The following is a 24,048-nucleotide window of genomic DNA, read 5'->3' on the forward strand; positions in this document are numbered from 1 at the left end:
ATGAAAAAAAAGTCAGAAAGACAAACTCTAAAATCACAGTAAAAGCTTTGAACAAGCCAGGCATGATGGCTTATGTCTGTAATCCCAGCACTTTGGGAGGCCAAGGAGGAAGGGCCACTTGAGGCCAGCAGTTAAGACCCTCCTAACAATATAGTAAGACCTCATCTCTACAAAAAATTTTAAAATTAGTCAGGCATGGTGGTGTGTAGCCTGTAGTCTTAGCTACTTGGGAGGCTGAGATGAGTGGATCACTTGAGCCTAGGAGTTTGGGGCTGCTGTGAGCTATGATTGTGTTACTGCACTCCACCCTGGGCAAGAGAGGGAGACCCTGTCTCATAAACAAAAAAACAAAAAACAAAAATGAAACCCACCTCTGAACAAACCTCTGGCTCATCCCTGAGAGATACATACATGGGGCAGACTGCAAATAGCCCAGCTAGAGATAATAGAACAAAACCAAGATTTGGCCTGAAAAAAATAAAAACATTTAAAAAGACATAATTTTCTGTTTTAATCCAAACAGGTTAATTGTGTGGGGAAAAAAAACAAAAACAAACAAACAAACAAAAAAAAAAACCACCACCAACAACAAAAAACCCTCAGCATTCTTTAGGGGAATGTATCAGAACCCAGAAGATAACATCCACACTGTCTACAATATAATCCAAATTACTTGGATTATATACAAAAACAGGAAAATGTGATTCAGTCTCAAGAAAAAAGATGATTGAAACCAATTCCAATATTACCAAAATGTCAGAATTGCCAAAGATGTTAAAGCAGTTATTATAACTATACATGAAGAAGAAAAATATGCTGTAATAAATGAAAAAAGGAAATACCACCAAACAGAAAATTTTGATAAAGAAAACAAATTCCTGAGTTGAAAAATATAACATCCAAAATTAAAACTTCACTGAAAGTACTTAATAGAAGAACAAAGATGGCAGAAAAAAACTGTGAACTTGAAGATGTATCAAATAAAAAACATAAAGCCGAAAGATTTTTAAAATTTTACAAAATGGACAGAGCTTAGGGACTCGTGAGTTAATAACGAGAAGTCTAACATACAAGTAATTGGAATTGCAGAAGGAGAGCATAGAAAAAGTGGGGTAAAACAAATATTTGAAGATATATTTAGTGGCTCCAAATCTCCCAAATTTGGTGAAACATGCAGATTATAGATGCTTAATTTATTTATCCAAGCAGGATAAATACATCGAAACCACACTTAGGTACATAATAATCAAGCTGTTGAAAACCAAAGATTAAAAGAAAATGTTGAAAGCAGACAGAAAAGAAACAGCTACATACAGGGGAATAACATTTGGAATGACTAATAATGGTTATTTTCTTAGACATTATTAAAGCCTGCAGAGCAATTGTAAAGTGAGAAAACAAAACAAAACACAACTTGTCAACCCGGAATTCTATATTCAATGTAAAAACATTTTAAATAAAGAAAACAGAATTCATTGCCAAAATACCTACAGTAGGAGAATAGCTAAATAAAGTTTTTTGGGCTAAAGAGAAATAATTCGGGCTGGAAAGCTAGATCTTCAGGAAAGAATAAAGAGCAAAGGAAGATAAACATCTAGGTACATATAAAATACTAGCTTTCCTCTTATTAGCTTAAAATTTATAGCACTGTTATGAGTTTATAATGTATGTATAATAGATGCAATACATATGATACTCAGCATAAAAGATGGGAGGGTGGTAAACAGAACGTTATTGCATTTTACATGAAGTTGTGCAATATTAATGCTAAGTACACTATAATCCTTGCTGAACAAAGGGATCAAAAGATCTTTAGAAATAATGAAAATTAAATGCAGAAAGAAGTACTGAGACATGGGAAAGAATCATGAGCAAATAAATTGGTAAACGTGAGTAAATCTAAACAAGCATTAATTGTATAAAACAATATGAAGAGTCAATTGCAAAAATATTAGGAGAAAACAACTGAAACACTTGATAATAATAATATAAAAGACAGAAGGACACGATTAGAGATAAAGGTTCTACATTTCTTGTACTGTATGGTAGAAATTACAAATTCTAGTCAACTGTTGAATGTTCAAATTTGAGATTAATCATTAAAAGTATAAAGATAAAATACTTAATTACTAGTAGAGAAGAGAATAGAAACTAAAGAAAAGTTAATACAATCACTGGAGAGTAGGGAAGGAGAAAAAAGAGGTATTGAAAAAATAAGATAAAGAGAAATTTAAAAAGAAGTTGGCAGAAAAATAATTTATCAGTAGTCAAAATTAATACTAATAGAATAAATTAGCTATGAAAAGAGATTATTAGATTGGATTTTTCAAAACCACATACAATTTATAAGAGATAATCTAAGATACAACACAGAAATAATGTCAGTGTAGAAAAGAGAAAGATTTGCCAGGTAAATACTAGCCTAGAGAATGTTGATACAGATAAATTAACATTGAACAAAAAGGACAATATGGCAAAAGTCTTCATATAGAAAAAATATATAAATCCAATAATTAATACAGATTTTTAAAAAAAATTTCCTGGCCAGGCACGTTGGCTCACAACTGTAATCCCAGCACTCTGGGAGGCTAAGGTGGGCAGATCACGAGGTCAGGAGTTTGAGACCAGCCTGGCCAGCATGGTGAAACCCCATCTCTACTAAAAATACAAAAATTAGCCAGGCAAGGTGGCGTGCACCTGTAATCCCAGCTACTCGGGAGGCTGAGACAGGAGAATTGCTTGAACCTGGGAGGTGGAGGTTGCAGTGAGCCGAGATCGCACCACTGCGCTCCAGCCTGGGTGACAGGGCAAGACTCCAACTCAGGGAAAAAAAAAAAAAAAATTCCTGTATTTGTGGCACAATGACAAAGACTGACCTCAGACAAAGCCTCAACACAAATTGCAACAAACACCAAATAATTTGTTTCACAAGGACTGTGTTCTCCAACAACAAAGCACTGAAGTATCAGCAATATAAAAATATTCTAAAAAGCATCTTTGCAAATTTAATAACTTTCTTATTATACAGATGACATGAACAAATTAAAAGAACAAATGAAAAATTCGAGTATTTAAATTTAAATACTAATAAAAATACTGTATTTCAAAGTTTGTAGAAGCTAAAAATGTAGCTAGTGGGAAATTTGTAGTTTTAACTGCCTACAAAAGAGAAGAAGAAAGCCTCAAAATCTACGATCTATAGGCATTGGTAGCTGTCAGCCCAATATCTGGTATCATGGTTCTTCTTTACTGATGGAACCATGACATTGTCCAGGGCAGCAATGTGCAAAGCTAAAATACTTGTCCAAAGCTCCTTGTAATTCAAGGGGTCATGCGATACACTTACGGCCAAAGAAGCATATGGCAAGGCTTTCTATGGAAAGTTCTTGCTTTCCTAAGATAGCTACTACCACACCTCCCTACTTCTCCCATATTCTCCTTCCATGGAGGCTGGAAAGGGAGCAGCCATCTTGCTACTGAATCAGAACTAGGGCAACAAAAGCCAGGCACTAATCATGGAGATGTGAGAAGATAAAATGAATCTACATCACACAGATTGGAGAGCTACTGCACTAACTCTGGATTCTCTAACTCTACACCTCTTGATATTTTATGCAGCCAATGTAGTTGTTTTTTCTAAACACGGAGCTATATGCTATCCTAATTGATACCCAGCTCCAACTCAAGAAATTAAAAAAAAAGAAAAACAAGCCAGGCATGGTGGCTCACACCTGTAATCCTAGCTCTTTGAGAAGCTGAGGCAGGAGGATCGCTTAAGCTTAGAAATTTGAGGCCAGCCTGGGCAACATAGTGATACCCCATCTCTACAAAAAATTTTAAAAATTAGCCAGGTGTGCTGGCATGTGCCTGTAGTTCCAGCTACTCAAGTGGCTGAGGCAGGAGGATCACTTGAGCCCAGGAGGTCAAGGCTGAGGTGAGCCGTGATTTGGCCACTACACTCCAGCCTGGGCAACAAAGTGGACCCTATCTTATAAAACAAACAAAAAAAAAAAAAAAAAAAAAAAGAAAAGAAAGAGTAAACAGAAAGAAAGAAGGAATAATAAATATAAGAAAATAAATTTATGAACTAGAAAATAAAGATACAATAAAGAAGATTAATACACACTAAAATTGGGGGTCTGAAAAAAAACCTAATGAAATAGACAATTCTGCCAAAAGTCACTAACAAAAAAAGAGAGGAGATATGTAGACAATACCAGACAATATTAAACATTTAAAAAGGAATACAACTACAGATACAATACTGAAAAATAATAAGACAACAAACATTATAGCCAAAATTTGAAGATTTAACAAAAATAAATACTTTTACAGAAAAACATAACATCAAAACTGACCCAGAATATTTAATAAAATGGGAATACATACATAACAAAATAACAATAGCTATAAAAATAAGCAGTTTTACATGCAAGTTCTAACAAACATTGAAGAAATAGATATTCCCAATCTTACGTGAAGTATTCCAGAGAATAGACTAGGGAACACTTCTCATCTTATGAGGATACTGTGACCTTGGTACCAAGACTGAAAAACAATAGTATAAGAAAAGAGTATTATAGGGTATAGCCTGGGTAACATAGCAAGACCCTATCTCTACCAAAAATTTAAAAATTAGTTGGGCAAGGTGGTGCACTCCTGAAATCCCAGCTACTCAGCAGGCTGAGGTGGGAGGATTGCTTGATCCCAGGAGTTCAAGGTCACAGTGAGTTATGATTGTCACTGCACTCCAGCTTGGGCAACAGAACAAGACCCTGTCTCCAAAAAAAAAAAAAAGAGAGAGAGAGAGAAAAGAAAAAGAAAAAATTATAGGGCAATCTCACTTCAAACAGATGAAAATAAATCCTCAATAAAATAATAGCAAATAATGTAGAAATGCAAAAAGAAATATTATGATCCAAAGATCCAGTTGGGTTTATTTCAGGAGGTAAAGGATGGTTTACTATTCAAAAACCAAATTTTACCACATCATCAAATAAAGGAGAAAAGCCATATGACTGCATGATCATCTCAATAAGTCCATGAAAACTATTCAAACCCAGTCATACATGATTTTTAAAAATGTATTTTATTAATTAAAAATAGAAAAAGACATCCTTAATCTAACATTTGTATCAAATTTTGGTTCAGCTATAACAAAAAATCCAAATAGCCAGGTTTGGTGGCTCATGCCTGTATTCCCAACACTTTGGGAGGCCAAGGCAGGACGATCACTTGAGGCCAGGGATTTAGGACCAGTTTGGGCAACATATTGAGACCCTGTCTCTACAAAAAAGTAGAAAAAATATTAGCCAGCTGTGGTGGCACACACCTGTAGTCCCAGCTACTCAGTAGGCTGAGGTGGGAGGATCACTTGAGCCCAGGAAGTCAAGGCTGTTGTCACCTATGATCCTGCCACTGTACTCTGGTCTATGTGACAGAGTGAGACCCTGTCTAAAAAATAAATTAAAAAATAAATAAAATCTAAGTAACATAAGCATAAATGAGAAATAAGTTAATTTCTCTCCCTAGAAATCTACCTAAGCAATCAATGGGTGAAATGATCTAAGATTCTTCTGTTTTATTACTCTGCTGTATACTGTTTCAACCTCATGGTCCAAACAGTAGGATCCATGCTCTAGCGGAAGAAGAAAAGGAAAACAGGAAAAAAGGAAGGAAAACCAGGAAGGGAAGGGGGGGAAAACTGGGAAGGGAAGGGGAGGGAAACCAGGAAGGGAGGGAAGGGGAAGGAAACCAGGAAGAAAGGGGAGGGGAGGGAAACCAGGAAAAGAAGGGAGGGGAGAGAAACAGGGAAAGGAGGGGAGGGGAGAAAAAGGGAGGGTACTGGAAGCGGCACCAGGACAGGAAGTGAAGGGAACCGAGACAGGAACCGGAAGGAAAGGGAAGGGAACCGAGAAGGGAACCAGGATGGGAACTGGTGACAGGTGAGGCCAGTTGGACTTCCTAGATCCAGTGGGGACTTGGGGAGCTTTCCTGTCTTACAAGAGGATTGTAAAACGTACCAATCAGCACTCTGTAAAACGCACCAAACAGCGCTCTGTAAAACACACAAATCAGCGGGATTCTAAAAGTAGCCGATCACCGGGAGGATTGAAAAAAGGGCACTTTGATAGGACAGAAATGGAACACATGGGAGGGTACAATAAGGGAATAAAAGCTGCCAGTGGCCCATGTCCCCCCCACCCCCTCTTCGACAGGATGGAAGCTTTGTCCTTTTGCTCTTCACAATAAACCTTGCTACTGCTCACTCTTTGGGTCCGTGCCATCTTTAAGAGCTGTAACACTCACCGCAAAAGTCTGTGGCTTCATTCTTGAAGCCAGGAAGACCACGAACCCACCAGCAGGAACCAACTCCAGACACACCGGGAAGAAAAGGGAAGGGAACTCGGACAGGAACTGGGAAGGGAAGGGAACCAGGATGGGAACCGAGGCAAGAACTGGCAAGGGAAGGAAAGGGAACCGGAACAGGAACTGGGACGGGAACTGGGAAAATAAGTGAACTGGGAAGGAAAGCGAACCGGGAAGGGAAAATAGGAAGGGAGGGGAAGGGAAACTGGAAGAAGGGGAGGGAAACTGGGAAGAAAGAGAAGGACAGGGAAACTGGGAAGGGGAGGGAAACTGGGAAGGGGAGGGAAACTGGGAAGGGGAGGGAAACTGGGAAGGGAGGGGAGGGGACCAGGACGGGAACTGGGAAGGGAATAAGGAAGGGAAGGGATGGGAACCAACTGGAAAGGGAACTGGGAAGGGAAGGGAATCAGGAAGGCAAGGGAACCAGGAAGGGAAGGGAACCAGGAGGGAACTGGAAAGGGAACCAGGAAGAGAAGGGAAGCGGGACAGGAAGCAGTTAGGGAAAGAACTAGACGGGAACCGGAAACGGAACCGGGACTGGAACAGGGAAGGGAATCTGAACGGGAACTGGGACGGGAACAGGGAAGGGAAGGTAAATGGGAAGGGAAGAGAAACTGGGAAGGGAGGGAAACCAAGAAGGGAGAGGAAGGGAGGGGAGAGGAGAGGGAGGGAAAAGGTGAGAAGCCACAAAGGGTAAGGGGAGTAGGGGAGGGGACTTGAAAGGGAACCCGGACGGGAACCTGGACGAGAACTGGGAACGGAGGGGATCGGGAAGGTAAGGGAACCGGGACGGAAAACTAGAGGGGAACCAGAAATGGTACGGGGAAGGGAAAGGGACAGAACCGGAAGGGATGGGAACCGACGGGAACCCGGACGGGAACTGGGAAAAGAAGGGAAGGGACTGGGACGGGAACTGGGATGGGACTGGAAAGGGAACCAGGACAGGAAATAGAGACAGGAACCGGGAAGGGAAGAGAAGGGAACTGGGACGGTAATAAAGGAAGGGAAGAAAACCGGTAGGGGAACCGGGAAGGGAAAGGAAGGGAACCGGGACGGAACCGAGAAGCGAAGGGAATCAGGGCGGGAACTGGGGAGTGAAGGGAACCGGGATGGGAAGGGGAGGAAAACCGGGAAGGGAAGGGGAGGGAAACCGGGACGTGAGAGAAGGGGCAGGAAACCGGGAAGGGAGGGAAGAAGAGGGAAACCGGGAAGCGAGGGGAGGGGACCGGGAAGGAAACTGGGACTGGAACCAGTACGGGCACCGGGAAAGGGAAGGAAACCAGGAAGGAAGTGGAGGGGAGGAGAGACTGGGATGGGAGCCTGGACGGGAAGGGGAGGGAACCGGGCGGGAACCGGGAAGGGAGGGGAAGGGAACCAGGACAGGAATCAGGAAGGAGACCAGGACTGGAACCGGAAAGGGAAGGGAAGCGGGATGGGAACCAGGAAGGGAGGAGAAGGGAACCGGGGAAGGGAACCCGGAAGGGCAGGGCACCGGGACCGGAAGAGAAGGGAAACGGGATGGGAACCGGGACGGAAACCGGGAAGGTAAAGGAAGGGAACCGGGATGGGCAGGGGAGGGGAACCGGGAAGGGAAAGGAAGGGAACCGGGATGGAGAGGGGACGGGGTTGGGGGGCAGGTAGGGGAACCAGGCGGGAAGAAGGGGAGGGGAAAGGAAAAGGGAAAGTGAAGGGAAAGGGAAGCGAAAAGGGAAAGGGAAGGAAGAGAAGGGGAATGGGAAGGAGCAGGGAGGGAAAGAGGAGTGAAGGGAAAAGTGACAGAGGGCGTATGTGAACTGTGTCTCAAAGAAGGTTCCCCAGAGCTGCCACAGACCATTTCCATCTGAATCCTACTGACCATAACGTGGTCATTTGGACACACTTAGTTACAAAAGAGTAAAATAAAATGTTTCTGAAAGTATAAAAGAAGACAATAAATTGGCAAATATGTAGGAAAGAGACATTCTCAAAAGTTAGTAGCAGGAGTGTAAATTGGTACAATATGCAGGGCACTTTGGCAATATCCTTCAAAATGACTAATGCATACATCCTCTGACTCAGAAATTCCACTTTTAAGAATTTACATCACAGATTTACTGGCATATGAGTATGTGCAGGACTATTCATCACAGTAAAATATTATAAATGACCAAAATGTCCATCAATACGGAAAGCTAAATATATGATGCACATTTTGTGATGTAATGTACTTGTGAAATAAATGAGGAAGCTCTATGTGTCAATATGGAACGACTTCCAAGTGTAAAAACAAAATCAAGGTAGACAAGAGTATTTATAGTGTTATGCTACCTCATGTGACAGCTTTATTGATTAGGGTTTTTAATAATAACTCTTCATCTCCAACGTACATGCAATACTATGTTCCTTTACAATCGAAAAAGATCCAGGCCAGGCACGATGGCTCACGCCTGTAATCTCAGTATTTTGGGAGGCTGAGGTGGGTGGATTGCTTGAACCCAGTAGTTCCATACCAGCCTGAAAAACATGGCAAAATCCCATCTCTACAAAACATACAAAAAATTAGGTGGGCATGGTGGCACGCACTTGTAGTCCCAGCTACTTGTGAGGCTGAAGTGGGAGGATCACCTGAATCCTGGAGGTGGAGGCTACAGTGAGCTATGATCACACCTCTGTACTCCAGCCTAGGTGACAGAGTAAGACACTGTCTCAAAAAAAAAAAAAAAATTCAAAGAAAATTTAACAGAATGTCAAAATTTGGCACAGTTGAGATGGTGGGTTACACAGTTATCCATTATATATGCAAAAATGTTTGATAATTTTTTAAAGTATCAAAAATAGAAAATGTTCACAGATGTCAAAAGAATTTCCAACCAGAGTAACAAAATACTTTACTAAACGAATTAACATACGTAAGTATGACGTAAATATAAGTAGTAGCTTATATTAATTTGTTGAAGCACAACTATCATTCAGCTGTTTGTCAAAGATGCTAACATTTTAAAAATTTTAGTTCACTTTTGTCTATGAAAGAAATATGAAGGCAATTAACGCCAAAAATTTTCTCAGAAGTTTCAAAACAAATTCAGATTTACCTGTGCTAACTTTTGCGTGGATGAACTCAATTCTTTTACTGACAGTATTTCACTGGAATCGGTTTGAGTGGCATGGTCTGTGCTGAAAAAGCCAATCTTTAAATCATCTGAAATGTTAAGTCTGAAAACAAAGGAAATGAAATGTGCTTTATGTCATATATATTTTCTTAGAAATAGATGTTAGTGTGTATTTTTTTGTGTAAATCATATCATATTTTAAGTATTCTAAGAGGTTGGTGAGGTGAGGAAGCCTCTGAATTAGCTCTTGTAATCTGGAGCTAATGAGGATAATGAGATTATCAAATTCCCTGGACTGAGGCATATTGCTCTATGAATACTCAACTGATTTCCACTTTTCTGAGATGATCAATTTATATACCTACTTTTAATATCTTCCATACTGTTACTGCCTGTGCTACTGCTGGAAATCATCCTAGGTTATGCATGGGCCTATTCAGCAGACATCCTTTAAGATAGTGGTTCTCAAAGTATGGGCTGAGGATCCCTGGGGTTCTGGGATACTCTTTTAGAAAATCTATGAGATCAAATTAATTTTATAATAGTATTAAGATTTTATTTGTCTTTTTTACTATCATTATGTCACAAATGGTCAATGGAGTTTTCCAGAGGCTACAGATTATACAGAAGCAGCTCTCTTCCATTAAGCCAGGCATGGAAAAGCTTTGCAAAAATGTGAAACAGTGATACTCTTCTCATGAAAGTTTTTGTTTTAGAACAATGCAGTTAGTTTTTCTTTAGAATATGCTATTTCCAGCTACTCAAGAGGCTGATGCAGGAGGATTGCTTGAGCCCAGGAGGTTGAGGCTGCAGTGAGCTATGAATGCACCACCACACTCCAGCCTGGGCAACAGAAAGAGAACCTGTTTCAGAAAAATAAAATAAACAAAACCTGGTATTTATATTAACACATACCTGGTTTATCCTTATTTTAAATGAATCAATTTAAATATATTTTAATTTTCTTCTTTTAAATTTCTCATCTGGCAACTATCAATAGGACCAACATAAACTACATCTCTTTGAGGGTGCCAATAATTTTTTAAGACTACAGAGAGGTCTTGAAACCAACAAGTTTGAGAATTGCTTATTTAAGATGATCACACCGCCTTCCTATATTTGATTTTCAAACATTATTCCTGAAAAATGTGAATAGGCCAGGAGCAAGTGTTTGTAAATTCTTTCTACAGATTTCTAAGGACAGGCATCTCAAACAGCATTAAGAAGGCAATTTTCTGGATGCACTCTGTCAATTTGATCAAACTTACCACAACTGTTTCTAAAATGTCAGCTAAAATAAGAGAACCACAAAAGCCCAAGTAGAATTATCAGACTTCTCAGCGTAGGTGCCAAAGGCAGAATGTCTGTGGTTCTATCCTGCCTCTTCTGCTGACAAGAGCAGACCCCAATGCGGGGCACCCCATGGCAACTCCCCTCTTCCTGTATGCTGGCTGAACCTCAGATTTGTTCCCTACAGAACTCAGATGAAGTTGACCATATTCCCAGTGCCAAGTGTAACTCCAAGCTGGGCTACGCCCATCACGGTTATCCTACCCTTCTTGGCAGTGGATATCCAGGGATGGGTGTAGAACCCAGGTCTGAAGAGGGAGACATTAGGAAAGATTTGTTGGGAGCTAGTAATAAAGCTTTTTAGACTCCTACAAAGGGAGCACCAGAGGATAGTTTTCTTCTTTGACTCTGGATATTGCCAAGGGTGGAAGTAATGCCAAGAACTGGCACAGTCACTCAGTGACCACAAGGGGAGCGAGCCAGGGCATAGATGATGAGCTTTCAAAAAAGATGGAAATAGGTTGGGCACGATGGCTCATGCCTATAATCCCAGCACTTCGGGAGGCCAAGGTGGGAGAAGCACTTGAGATCAGAAGTTTGAGATCAGCCTTGCCAATGTGGCGAAACCCCGCCTCGACTAAAAATAAAAAATTAGCCGGGTGTGGTAGCACGTGCCTGTAATCCCAGCTACTTGGGAGTCTGAGGGACAAGAATCGCTTGAACCTGGGGGGGCAGATGCTGCAGTGAGCCAAGATCGCACCACTGCACTCCAGCCTGGGTGACAGAGCAAGATTCTATCTCAAAAAAAAAAAAAAAAAAAGATGGAAATAAATTTGACTGATGACTTTGCTTGGCCATTGACTCAATTAGCTCTGAAACCTGTCATACCTCCAGTCTTCCTGTAATGTCACAGAGTAAATGCACCAATTGTTGGCAGTTTCTGTCAACTGTAGCTGAAAGCATCCTGACTGGTACTCTAGCTACATGGCATTAGATAAATTACTAAACCTTTCTGTGCCTTAGTTTCCTCTTATGGAAAATAATAGTCCCCACTTCATAGACTTACTGTGAGAATTTAGTGTGTTAATACTTAGAAATATTTTGAATGATCCTTGATACAACAGTAAGCCCTCAAGAAATGTTACCCATTATTAGTACTGCAGTAGTGGTTGTTTCTGCTGTCACTGATGTTTTGAAATGTCATAGGTTTTTCATCATATTTGGAAAAAACTATTAAAGCAGAGCAATATCAACTAAGAAAGGCCATTTAATGTGAAAACTCCTTGAAGTAAAATAAACAAATAAAATAAATATCAAAATAAAGATCTTCAGTTAATCCCACAAAATTTTTTAACTTTCCATACACTAATTACAGTAAACAAATAAAAATATGCTATATATTCTGAGGTAGTGATGAGCACCATTTCTCATTACATACACCCCATGTAACTTACTCATGTGTCACATATCTGCTAGTTAAATGTTCCCCCAAATACATCTGTACCTTAACAATACCCTCAGCCTAGGATTAAGTCTCCCCACATTTGTACCTATCAAAACTATATGTAACCACTTTCTTTTCTACCTTCTTTTGCCTTCCATTCTCTTCCCTTCTCAGGGTGAAGGAATCAACATGGAGGTCAAGGACATGGGTCCATAAAAAAAATTGGGAGTCATGCATAGAAGAACAGCAAGCCTGGTGGCTAAGAATGTGGGTCAGTTGGGGGAACAGGGGAAGCAGCACAGAGGTGGCACACAGAGAAGAGGACTACAATAGTGGGAGACTAGATACATTGAATGAGTAAGTAAATGTTCTCAAAATGACAGAAGTCAAGTTTTTCTGTTCTAGGAAAGATATTTACAAACATAGGGAAAGAGTAGACTAGAAAGTTCTCTGAGACAAGGGAATGGAATGGGAAGAATTGGTATGAGTGCATGCTTTTACAAATATGGATACATAGATACACAAATAGTTGCAGGTGCATATATGTGTGCACATATATATGTGAACATATATGTATGTGCATATATTTATACATATCTGTTTCTAGTTCTGTCCAATGAGAGGGCCTAGAAGAATGGCACCCCAGTAGTGATAAGCACATCTAACACTCAGATGTTGGTTTCTTTTCTTCTCCTTTTTCTTTTCAATATATTTTTTGAGACAGCATCTTGCTTTATCACCCAGGCTGGAGTACAGTGGCGTGATCTCAGCTCATTGCAATCTCTGCCTCCTATGTTCAAGTGATTCTCACGCCTCAGTCTCTGAAGTAGCTGGGATTACAGGTGTGGACCATCACACCTGACTAATTTTGTATTTTTAGTAGAGATGAGGTCTCCCCATGTTGGCCAGGCTGGTCTCAAACTCCTGGCCTCAGTGATCCACCTGCCTCAGCCTCCCAAAGTGCTGGGATTACAGGTGTGATGTACCACGCCTGGCCCCAGATGTTGGTTTCTAAAAACCATCCTCCACTAAAAGAAATGAAGTCTCCTTGAAAAAATGGTTCATTCCAAGACTGGAATAAAAGTATATAAAATTATATAAAAGCAAAAGTATAAAAAGAGCCTGAAACATTTTGTTTGCCATAAAGTGAAGAAATGCTCAAAAGATGATGGGAAAATATAAAAATGATGAAGAAACTAGACTGAAGAAACACCTACTGGACATATTTAAGACAATTTAAGCATCAAAATCAATAATGAAAGCATCAGATTATAAGCCATTGAATAAAATAGGAATCCATCAATCCATACTGATATGAATGAACAAATAAATGAGAATGGGAAGCTCTAATAAATGTAGAAAAAAATAGAAAAAAAGCAGAGAATTACCATGTGGCAGTCATCATAAAGGTGATATTAAGATAGGAGTCATCAGGCTGGGTGCAGTGGCTCACACCTGTAACCCCAGCACTTTGGGAGTCTGAGGTGGGTGGGTCACTTGAGCTTAGGAGTTGGAGACCAGCCTGGCCAACATGGCGAGACCTGGTCTCTATAAAAAATACAAAAATTAGCCAGATATGGTGGCACACACCTGTAGTCCCAGCTACTTGGAAGGCTGAGGTGGGAAGATCACCTACGCCTGGGAGGTTATGGCTGCAGTGAGCTTGGATTGTGTCACTGCACTTCAGCTTGGATGACAGAGTGAGATCCTGCCTCAAAAAATAAATAAATAAAAATAAAAGAGAGGAGTCATCATTGGTGACCATGTCTGGTTAGTATAAGTTTTAGAAAAAAGGAAATTGTAATACCTAGAAAATAGTAATTTATTACAAAGAAAAGAACGGTAAATTTAAAATAGAGGACCTTGGTAGGCACCAACTCAACAAGGTCAAGGTTAATGAGGGGAAAAATTGAACCATGCCTACTAAAGTTGAAGCCCTGACAACCCAACCCGAGAAGTTCTTTATGACCAGGTGACTGAGGGAAAAAACCTCAAGCCTGATTCACAGATGGCTTCCTCACCAGCTGGTAGTTACCTGCAGTCTCAGAGCCACACTCAGAAGTGACCCTGAAGGACAATCATGAAGGAAAATCCTCTCACTGAATAGAAGCAGTATATTTGGTTGTCTATTTTTTTCTGGATGAGGGATGGCCAGAATTACGTATCGATATTAATTTATGGGCAGCTGCTAACGAGTTAGCAGGATGGTCAGGAACTTGGAAGGAACAGATTGAGAGATGGATGTCAAGAATGTCTGGGAAGAGTTCTGTGGATGAGCCTTTGAAAACGGGCACAGACTGTACAGGTGTTTGTGCGGCATCTGAATGCTCACCCAGGGGAATCCACTGCAGAGAAAGTAGTTAAGTAATTAGGCAAAATGACACGCTCTGTGGATATTGGTCAGTTTCCTTTTGCAGTCACCCCTGCTTGCTTGATAGCCCTTGAACAAAATGGCCATGGTGTCAGGGATGGGGTTCAACAATGTGGTTTTCCCCTTACCAAGGCTGGCCTGGCTACCACAGGTGCTGGGTGCCTAACTAGTCAACAGCAGAGATCAATACTGACCTCCCAATATGGCAGCATGAACCAGAGGGAATAGCCAGCCACCTAGCGACAGGTTGATAGCACTGAACCTCTTCCATCATCCTCACTGGAACACACATTTATTTTGGATATGGATTTGCATTCCCTGACTATACTGCACTGGCCAGAACCACGAGGCATGAACTTACAGAACACCTTATCCATCATCACGGTGTTCTTACAGGAGCACTTCCCATCAAGGAACTCATTTCACACCAAAAGACAGGCAGCAATGGATTCATGCCCATGGAAATCGGTGATCTTATCATGTAACCTATTACCCAGAAGTGGCTGGCCTAAGGTCAAATAGCTTGCTGAAGATTCATTTAAGGCCAGGCACAGTGGTTCATGCCTGCAATCCCAGCACTTTGGGAGGTTGAGGCGGGAAGATCACTTGAGCCCAGGAGTTCACGACCAGCCTGGGCAACATAGACCCTGTCTCTACAAAAAAACAAAAGCAAAATCAGCTGGGCATAGTGGCACACACCTGTACTGCCAGCAATATTTGGGAGAAGCAAATCCATGAAAGAATGTAGTTCTGTCTCACAGGACACAGTATATGCTTTGAAAGTATATGGTGCTATCTCTTCTACAGTCATAGGTCCAAGAATGAAGAGGCACCTCTCACTCTTATGCCTAATAACTCATGCCCAAAATTATAGTTTCCCGTCTCTGCAACTTTAGGATCTGCTGGTTTGGAAGTCTTAGTTCACAAGGGAAGAATGTTGATTCCACCAGAAAATATAACAGAAATTCTATTGAATTATATGACACTGATGACCGGTCACTTTGTGATCCTTATGCTGCTGAAACAAAGGCAGAAAAGGGGATCACTCTACCGGCTGAAGTGATTGATTCTGAATACCACGGGGCAATTAGGTTGCTGGTGAACAATGGAGTCAAGGAGAATTCTGTCTGGAACCCAAAGGATTCTTTGGGGTGCCTCTTAGTGTTTCCGTGCCCAGTAGTAAAGATTAATGGAAAAAAGGCAGGAAAAAAAAAAGCAAAAAAAAAAAAAAAAAGCAGAACTTTTAGGAAGTCAGGACTTCCAGGAGTGAAGATTTGGATCTCGCAACTAGGTAGGGAACTTTGACCTGTCTGTACCTTTCAGCAAGTTTTGCAGCCACTGGGCAAGCCATCCCTGCAGACCAGCAGTTGTCACGCCCTCTGGCAAGTTTCTCTGCCACCATGTCTTCTCCAAAGAGGTATCATCCTAACCTCAGCCTTCGAGGGCGGGTCTTCTAACTCCTTAGTTCCTGCCCTGTTTCCTCTTCCTCAGACCTGGAGGTCATAGCTGCTTTTTGCATTTACTATCACTGTATTGCCTAGAGTCTTCTTTTACCACCTTACTGCCTTTAACTAGTTAAAATTCCTTCTTACTGTTTAAAAAAGAACAGGAAATAGTCCCTGTTCAAGTTAGCGGTGAGGTTTCTGCCTCCTATCTGGACCCCGAGTGCTACATCAATATAGTAAATATAAACAGCCATGGGAACTAACTCTGTTTCTGTATAGTCTACACTGCTGCACATTTAACAGACCTCAGTGATTCACTTTTCCAGGCTAGAAATGCAATCCTTTACCTTACCTAGTGGTAAGTGGCTCCTTTTTACTATTCAGCCACATTTTTCATTAAGCACGAACACGTATGTTCTTCTGTTCCTTCCCATTTTAAGCAAAAGACCTATCATGGGTGGTTTATGGAGTGTGAATAGTTTTTATCAATATACTTTTTTCAGGATATGATTTAGAAATTTGAAATTCTGTTTTCAGTTATTCTTTCTGGTGCCATAATATTACAATAATACAATATGATATTTTAAAATCAGGTCCAGGCTGGCTGCTGTGGCTCATGCCAGCACTTTGGGAGGCTAAGGAGGGCAGACTGCTTGAGCTTAGGAATTTGAGACCAGCCTGGGCAATGTGGTGAAGCCCTGTCTCTACAAAAATACAAAAAAAAAAAAAAAAAAAAAAAATAGCTGGGCATGGTGGAACACACCTGTGGCTCCACCTAGTCAGGAGGCTGAAGAGAGAGGATCCCTTGAGCTCAGGGATCAGAGGCTGCAGTGAATTGTGACCGTAATACTGCACTCCAGCCTGGGTGACAGAGGGGGAGCTGGAAGTGGCAGATTCTTCTTCTAAATCTCTGATGAGGATAAGCCCATGACTCTCCAGTTTCACCAGTCCTAACTCTTTATGTGACTGACTAAAAAAGATCCAGCTCATTCAGAATCTAAGTGAAAGAGGAAGATTTTTTCTTCAGTGTCCCTTCAAATTCCAAATGTCTCTAATTTTAGCTAACAACCCTGCTGCCTAGAATGGAAACCCACATCACAACAAATTAGCTAAGTGGTTCCTACACAGTCTTTATTTATAGTCTCAGCAATTCTATTTCTGAATAATAAGTTGGTTGTTATGCATAAAACAGAATTTGGGGAAGATAATTATGTTTTTTAAAATAAATTAGATACAAAATTAACATCCTAATTTATTTTGGAAAACAGACCTACGGATATGTATTAATAAAATGCAATGACTCTTCTCACTGAATCCTAGAATTATCCATCCTACAAATGTTTATTAATAAATCAGTCAATGAAGATAGCATTAGGTGTGCTAAACTTTCACTGTGGCATATTTCTCAGTGCTAAATAAGAATATTGCTTTCTTTTGTTCCTCTTCAAAGAACACAGAACTTTGATGTGCCCCATGGCTCATAAACTTCTCTAACTACACTCACTTCCTGGCTGATGTCACCAAGGCTCTCAACTTAAGGCACCATCTTTGTGCTAATTATTTCCAAACTGATATCGCCGAGCTGAACCTCTCTTCTTAACTTCAGACTCATCTAATCAACTACCTACTTAACAGCCTAAATGGATGTCTAATAGTCACTGCTGACATATCATGACCAGAAGTAAGCTTATGATATTCTCTTCAGACCTGTTCACCTCATTATCTTCCCCTTCCGGGTTACTGGCAATTCCATTCTACCTGTTCATCAAGGTTTCTCTGGACCTCCAACCACTGCTACCCCACAGTCATCTTCCACAAGGAATATTGTAATAGTCTCCTGTTTCCTTGTTTCTGCCCTCGTCCTCACTATAGTCTATTATCAAAACAGCAGTCAGAGTAATCCCATTGAAGGATAAATCAAATCATGTCACTCCTGTTTCCCAATCCCCTCATGGCTTCCCATCTCAAAGTAAAAGCTGAAGTCCTTACAGTAGCCTAAAGTCCCTCACCACAGGCACCGAACCCCTTCCCTCTGACTTCACCTCCACTATTCTCCCTCTCTGCTCCAGCCACACTGGCCTCCTTGCTGCTCCTAGGACATCCAGGCACTGTCTTTCTACCCAGTGTTCTCTCTGCCTGGAACACTTGGTACCCTGATAGATTCTTAGGGCTCCCCCCTCAAGCCTGCAAGTCTTCACCTCAATGTCATTTTCTCAGTGAAGCCTTCCCTGATCATCATTTCTAAAATCTGCAATCCAGGCCGGGCATGGTGGCTCATGCCTGTAATCCCAGCACTTTAGGAGGTCGATGCTGGAGGACTGCTTGAGCCCAGGAGTTTGAGACCAGCCTGGGCAACACAGCAAGACCCTGTATTAAAAAAAATTAGCCAGGCATGCTGGGGTGTGCCTGTCATCTCAGCTACTCAGGAGGCTGAGGTGGAGGGATCGCTTGACTCCAGGAGTTCAAGGCTGCACTGAGCCATGATCGTGCCACTACACTCCAGCCTGGATGACAGAGTGAGACCCTGACTCTTAAAAAAAAAAAAAAAATTAAATCACAACTCCCTCCCCACTTGCCACACACACTCACTCACTCACTCACTTTCCTCTTCTCCCTCCCCATGTTAGGTTTCTTCCTTATCACTAACCACTATCTAACTTATTATATAGTTTACTTGTTTATCTAGTTTATCATCAGTTCCTGACTAAGATGCAAACTCCACAAAGGCTGGGCTTTCGTCAGCTTTGTAGACCACATTCAGCACCTGAGCCTCTCTCATTCACACCCAGGCACTGGCTCAGTTGCCCAAGTACTTTGGGTGAAGAGGAATGAATATGGGCATCAGTGGTTGTTTTCTTCAGTCAATGAGCACCCTGGCACCATTGGTCTGCCCTTGAGCCCAGCAGGTGCATTTTTTGGGGGAGCTACCCAACCATGGAATGCCAAGGAGTCCAGGGCAGGACACCATTCCTATCAGCAAACACTAGAACAGGGTAGATGCCGTGTGCCTCTGGTGTTTACCACATGCTGCCTCTAATAAATGCTATTCACAACCATCACTAGACCAGGTCCTGTACACCCTGACCCATTTTAACAAATGTACCCATTGAATACAGTGAAGCTGGGGAAGCCGAGCCCAGCAGCACTGCCTCACTGGGTCAGTCCCACTGCTGGGCTAGGACAACTGTGGTCCTTTCTCCTCACCCTGGAGCTGCTTCTGTGTGAGGGGCTTGCCCCTAAGCCAGCCCACCTGGCACCATGAGGTCCCTGCCTAATACAATGGTAAGTTCTCCCATAGCAGCTAAGCTAGTTCTGGCTACCTATTGATTTGAAAAGGTTTTTAGAAAGAAATTTGCATTTTCCCAGAAACATCAACTCTACATTATCCAAATAAACAACAAAGCTAGAACACAGGGGGCAAAGGATTATGAAAGGGAGGGGTTATAAACAAGGATCAAGGAATAGCAAATAATGACATCGGCAAACACTTCTATGATTCTGCTATGGTCTGAATGTTTGTGTCTCCTGACAATTCATGCTGAAATCCTAAGCCCCAAGATGACCATATTAGCAGGTGTGGACTTTGGAGGTGACTAGGTCATGAAAGTGGAGCCCTATAAATGGGATTAGTGTCTTTCTAAAGGCAAAGTGGGAGCGGATGTGGGGGATGTGGGGGAAAACTCCCTTGCCCCTTGCCCCTTGCCCCTTGCACCATGTGAAGACACAGCCAGGAGGTACTGTCTGTGCAGAAGTGACCCTCATCAGACCCGGAATCTGCCAGTGGGCTTCCCAGCCTCCAGAACTGGGAGAAACAAATTTCCGTTGCTTATAAGCCACCCAGCCCATCCTGTTTTGTTACAGCAGCCCGAGGGGACTAAGACGGGTACTGTGTTCTAGATTAGCTCATTAAATATTCACTATGATCTATGAAGCAGGCACTACTCTTCATCGTTCATGAACGATTATTTCCCGCTGAGAAAACTGAAGCACAGAGAAATCAGTCGCCTAACTCACGGCCCCTGTGAGAGGGTCGCCAAGGTTCTGGAACCCGGGCAGTCTGGCTCCAGAGTCTGTGCTCTTAGTGTCCAGCTATACACTTGAAGAAGTGAAAACTGCAGCTCTTTTCGGACAGTGATCCCCTCGAAAAACAAACAAAAAACTGAAGCCCAGCGGCTGGAGCAAGGGGCCTGGAAAGGCGTTGATCGAGGACCGGGATGCGAGGGCTCCGGGGCGGGCTGCCGGGGACTGCCTCTCCCACGGGTCACCTGGGGTTGAACTGGAATTGTTCAATAGAGGCCTCCAGGCCCTCCAGGATCTTCCGGCATTCCTCTGTCTCAGGCGTGTCGCCCCAGTTCGCCATCGCATCCCGGGACGTGCGCCTCCCGCGGAGCCGCTTGCTCGGCTGAGTCGGAGTCAGGAACCCAGCGTCCGTTGCTATGGCGACTCCCAGGGAACCGGCGAAGCGCGGGAATCCGTGGGCTGGGGCCGAGGAGGGCCGCGGGTGGAGGGGGGCGGGGAACGGGGTGGGGAGGAGAAGGGAGGAAAGAGGGAGGGGAAGGGGGAAGGAGATGGGGAGGAGGGGGATAGGGAGAAGGTTGGGAAGAGGATAGGGTGGGGGATGGGGGGGAGAGGGAGGAGGACGGGAACGGGCGAGGGAAAGGAAGGAGAGGAGGTGTGGAGGGAAGGAAGAGGGGGAAGGGGTGGGAGGAAGGGGGAAGAGATGGGAAGGAGGATGGGGAGGGAGCACGCGCAGGAGGAGGGGACTGGGGAGTGGAGAGGGGTAGGAGAAGGCTGGGCGGGCTCCCGAGCAACCCCGCTGCGCTTCCACTGTCCCGCCTGCCTCAAGGCTTCCCCACAAGGCAGCCACAGCCTGGCGGCCGCTGCGATACCCCAAAAGAAAGCTGCACCCCTGTAAATAAACCTTCAGACTCCTGCCACGCCCCCGGACCCTGCTCGCTTCCCCCTCTACCCAGGCGCGGAGCTTGGCCTACCTCGTGGACCCGCGCATTTGCGGGGGCTTGGATTCCCGAGCTTCTCGCTTCCTACGCGCGCGCCAGAGCCACAGCTCGGTGGCCTTGGCTTTCATGGCCTCCCAGCGTGTGCCAAAGGTCCCCCTCAGGGAGGAGGAAAAACAGTGAACCCATGTAATAACTATGCTCATGATATAATGAGCCCTGCGATCCCGGACCAAGGCCATCATGAGAGGAGAGCAGGCTGCCTAATAAACTGCCTCCACCTACCACAAACGTAGGCTTTCCTGGCCAAAATATTTCCTTGCAGAGATTAAACAGATTTCTATTTAATAAGGTCAGGTGAGAACATAAGGCGCTAAGTCTTAAACCATACCATCTAGTGTGGAATTCAATTTTACCAAATTTCTACAATAATGAGAGTTTATAGTGAAACTGTTGTCATTCTTAGTTTTAAGTTATGTATAACTCATTGTCAACTAATAGGAGACACCTATTCTAATATCAGTATGTCATTGCCATTGTTTTTCTGTAAACATTGTCTAAATTTCTTTTTAAAATGTCATTGTCTGGTTTAGAACTGTCTATACTACATCTGCATTTCAATATATTATCTACAGAAAAATAATTTTTTTTCTTCTCTCTCTTCCTCTTCTTCTTCCTATTTTGGAGCCGGAGTCTCGCTCTGTCGCCCAGGCTGGAGTACAGTGGCGCGATCTCGGCTCACTGCAACCTCTGCCTCCCCGGTTCAAGCAATTCTCCTGCTTCAGCCTCCCGAGCAGCTGGGACTATAGGCACACAGCACCAAGCCCGGCTAATTTTTTTTATTTTTAGTAGAGACGGGGTTTCACCGTGTTGCCCAGGCTGGTCTAACTCCTGAGCTCAGGCAGTCTGCCTCCCTCGGCCTCCCAAAGTGCTAGGTAACAGGCGTGAGCCACTGCTCCCGGCTTCTCTGTCTTGTAACAATAAGTGAAAAAGAACTTAGCTGGATTTAGAAGCTCACAATAGGAAAACAAAAGCACTGTAGCATTATCACTACTCTTATGTTTAAAGACAAAGATTAAAAGCCCCAAATGCCAATAAAATATCATAACCAATGCCAAAATCATCTTCTGTGAAGGCTTATTTTTTGGGAGGGAGGTGAAGAGAGAAGAGAAAAAGAGTTACTTTTACTCTGTGGAGGTTTTTAATTTCAAACTCTAACTTAAGACTTTATTTGGGGATTTTTTATTATATAATCAAAAGGTATTTGAAAAGAAAGAAATTTATATAGCTACAATAATTTTTCTTTTTCCTAAGTGATATTTTACCACAATGCATATACATGTTTTAAAATACATATTAAAATTTTAAGTTAAAATTTAAAAACCTATCTCTTTAGAGCTGGGCCAAGACAGTGTAAAGAATGTGACAAGCCGTTGGCTCTTTTGCTAGTGCAATTAGAAATGAATAGTTTGAAACTGAGGAGAGAGATCGCACAGAAGATTTCATGAGTCATTGGTCAGCTCTGTACGGCGTTTGTTGACTGATACAGCCTGCATAGTTACACCATCCCACAAAAACATGCATGGAACAAAACATCTTTGTTTGAAACCTTGCTAGAGCATATCAAGGAGTTTCAGATTTCAGTGTGTAAGAGACCAAGCTACGATGATGATTGTTTTTGAAACCGTTAACTACATAATACTTCTCTTCTTGTCAGTTACCTGTATTTTATCTCACAGGTGTTCCGGCTTATAAAATTGTTTATTTCAGATCACATTCTCACCTATAGTAACTGGCGCTGGCGTGGTCAAAACATTTGTCATGTCAAACCCAGGCCTCTTTGAGCACATGCTAAATTCATTGATGGCTTTAGCGGGAAGCTCACGAACTCTGCAGTCAACGTTGAATATACATAGGCTTTGAAACTTAATTTAGAATTTTGGGCAAGTAAGTCAACATGTCAGAGCCTCTGTTTTCTCACAAGTAAAAACTGGATAATGAATGTTTCTCAAAGAAGAATTGGAGCAATCTATAAAGCAGAAAAACACGCAGCACATGCATGAGGCAACAGCAAGAGAAATACCATCTAGACTTTTGAAGGACTCTATTCGTTCTTTCTAAACCACTACTAGGGAAAACACTGTTGAAAGATTTCAATGTTTTGGCTGGGTTCGGTGGCTCACGCCTGTAGTCCCAACACTTTGGGAGGCTGAGGCATGCAGATCACTGGAGGTCAGGAGTTTAAGACCAGCCTGGCTATCGTGGTGAAACCCTATCTCTACTAAAAAAACAAAAATTACCTGCACATGGTAAGGCACACCTGTAATCCCAGCTACTTGGGAGGCTGAGGCAAGAGAATCACCTGATCCTGAGAGGCAGAGGTTGCAGTGAGCTGAGATTGCACCACTGCACTCCAGCCCGGGCGGCAGAGTGAGACTCTGTCTCAAAAAAAAAAAAAAAAAAAAAAAATTCAGTGTTTAAACAATTGAACATTTCATAAGCTAAAATTGTTTTTACTTTTCAGTTAATAGGACTTCAGGTACAATTTTAAAATTTAAAGTGCTTCTCTGCTTCTCTAACATACCACATGTATAAATAGAATATATATTTATATAAAAATATTGCCTACCAGTTATTAAAAGTGATAACATCTCAGATTAAGTGGCATGAGGATTTGATTAAGAGTCAAATGCTGACTCTAAACATAGTAATTTATATATTCCAGTTGGATAGTATCAGTTCTACGGTCTAATAAGAGCCAAGAGGTTTCAGTTTAGGTTTGTAATTTAAATTCTTTCTAGAGAGTCATCACATGTGAAGTGCTTATTTTTCTTTTATCATCAGCTATAATATATGATTATGTGGTGTCGGATCTGTTATGTAAACTTGTTTTATGTCATGCTTCATCCATAACCAAAGTTCTTAAATAAAGTCTTGGGAAGGACATAGTAAGGCTCTTAGCCAGGACAATATTATGCTACTAAATCCTTTATGGAAAAAATCCTGAGACTAGATCAGTTTAATGTCTTAAATTTTGCTGCTGTGAGACAGCATATCCACTCTGTGAAAGTCCATCAATAAGCGT

General features: G+C 42.2%; 1 protein-coding gene across 1 annotated transcript in view; it reads right to left on the reverse strand.

Moving 5' to 3' along the window:
* Positions 1-21,228, reverse strand: part of C9H10orf67 (chromosome 9 C10orf67 homolog) — a 137,123-nt gene extending 115,895 nt beyond the window's left edge. The window contains exons 1-2 of the mRNA XM_008002504.3: positions 21,000-21,228; positions 9,441-9,561 (exon numbers count right to left, since the gene is read on the reverse strand). Of these exons, the coding sequence (XP_008000695.3) occupies positions 9,441-9,561; positions 21,000-21,208 (330 nt within the window). The 5' untranslated portion in view covers positions 21,209-21,228. The remainder of the gene's footprint in view (positions 1-9,440; positions 9,562-20,999) is intronic.
* Positions 21,229-24,048: the final 2,820 nt, after the last annotated feature.

Source organism: Chlorocebus sabaeus, chromosome 9 (assembly GCF_047675955.1).
Source record: "Chlorocebus sabaeus isolate Y175 chromosome 9, mChlSab1.0.hap1, whole genome shotgun sequence".
Lineage (NCBI taxonomy): Eukaryota > Metazoa > Chordata > Mammalia > Primates > Cercopithecidae > Chlorocebus > Chlorocebus sabaeus.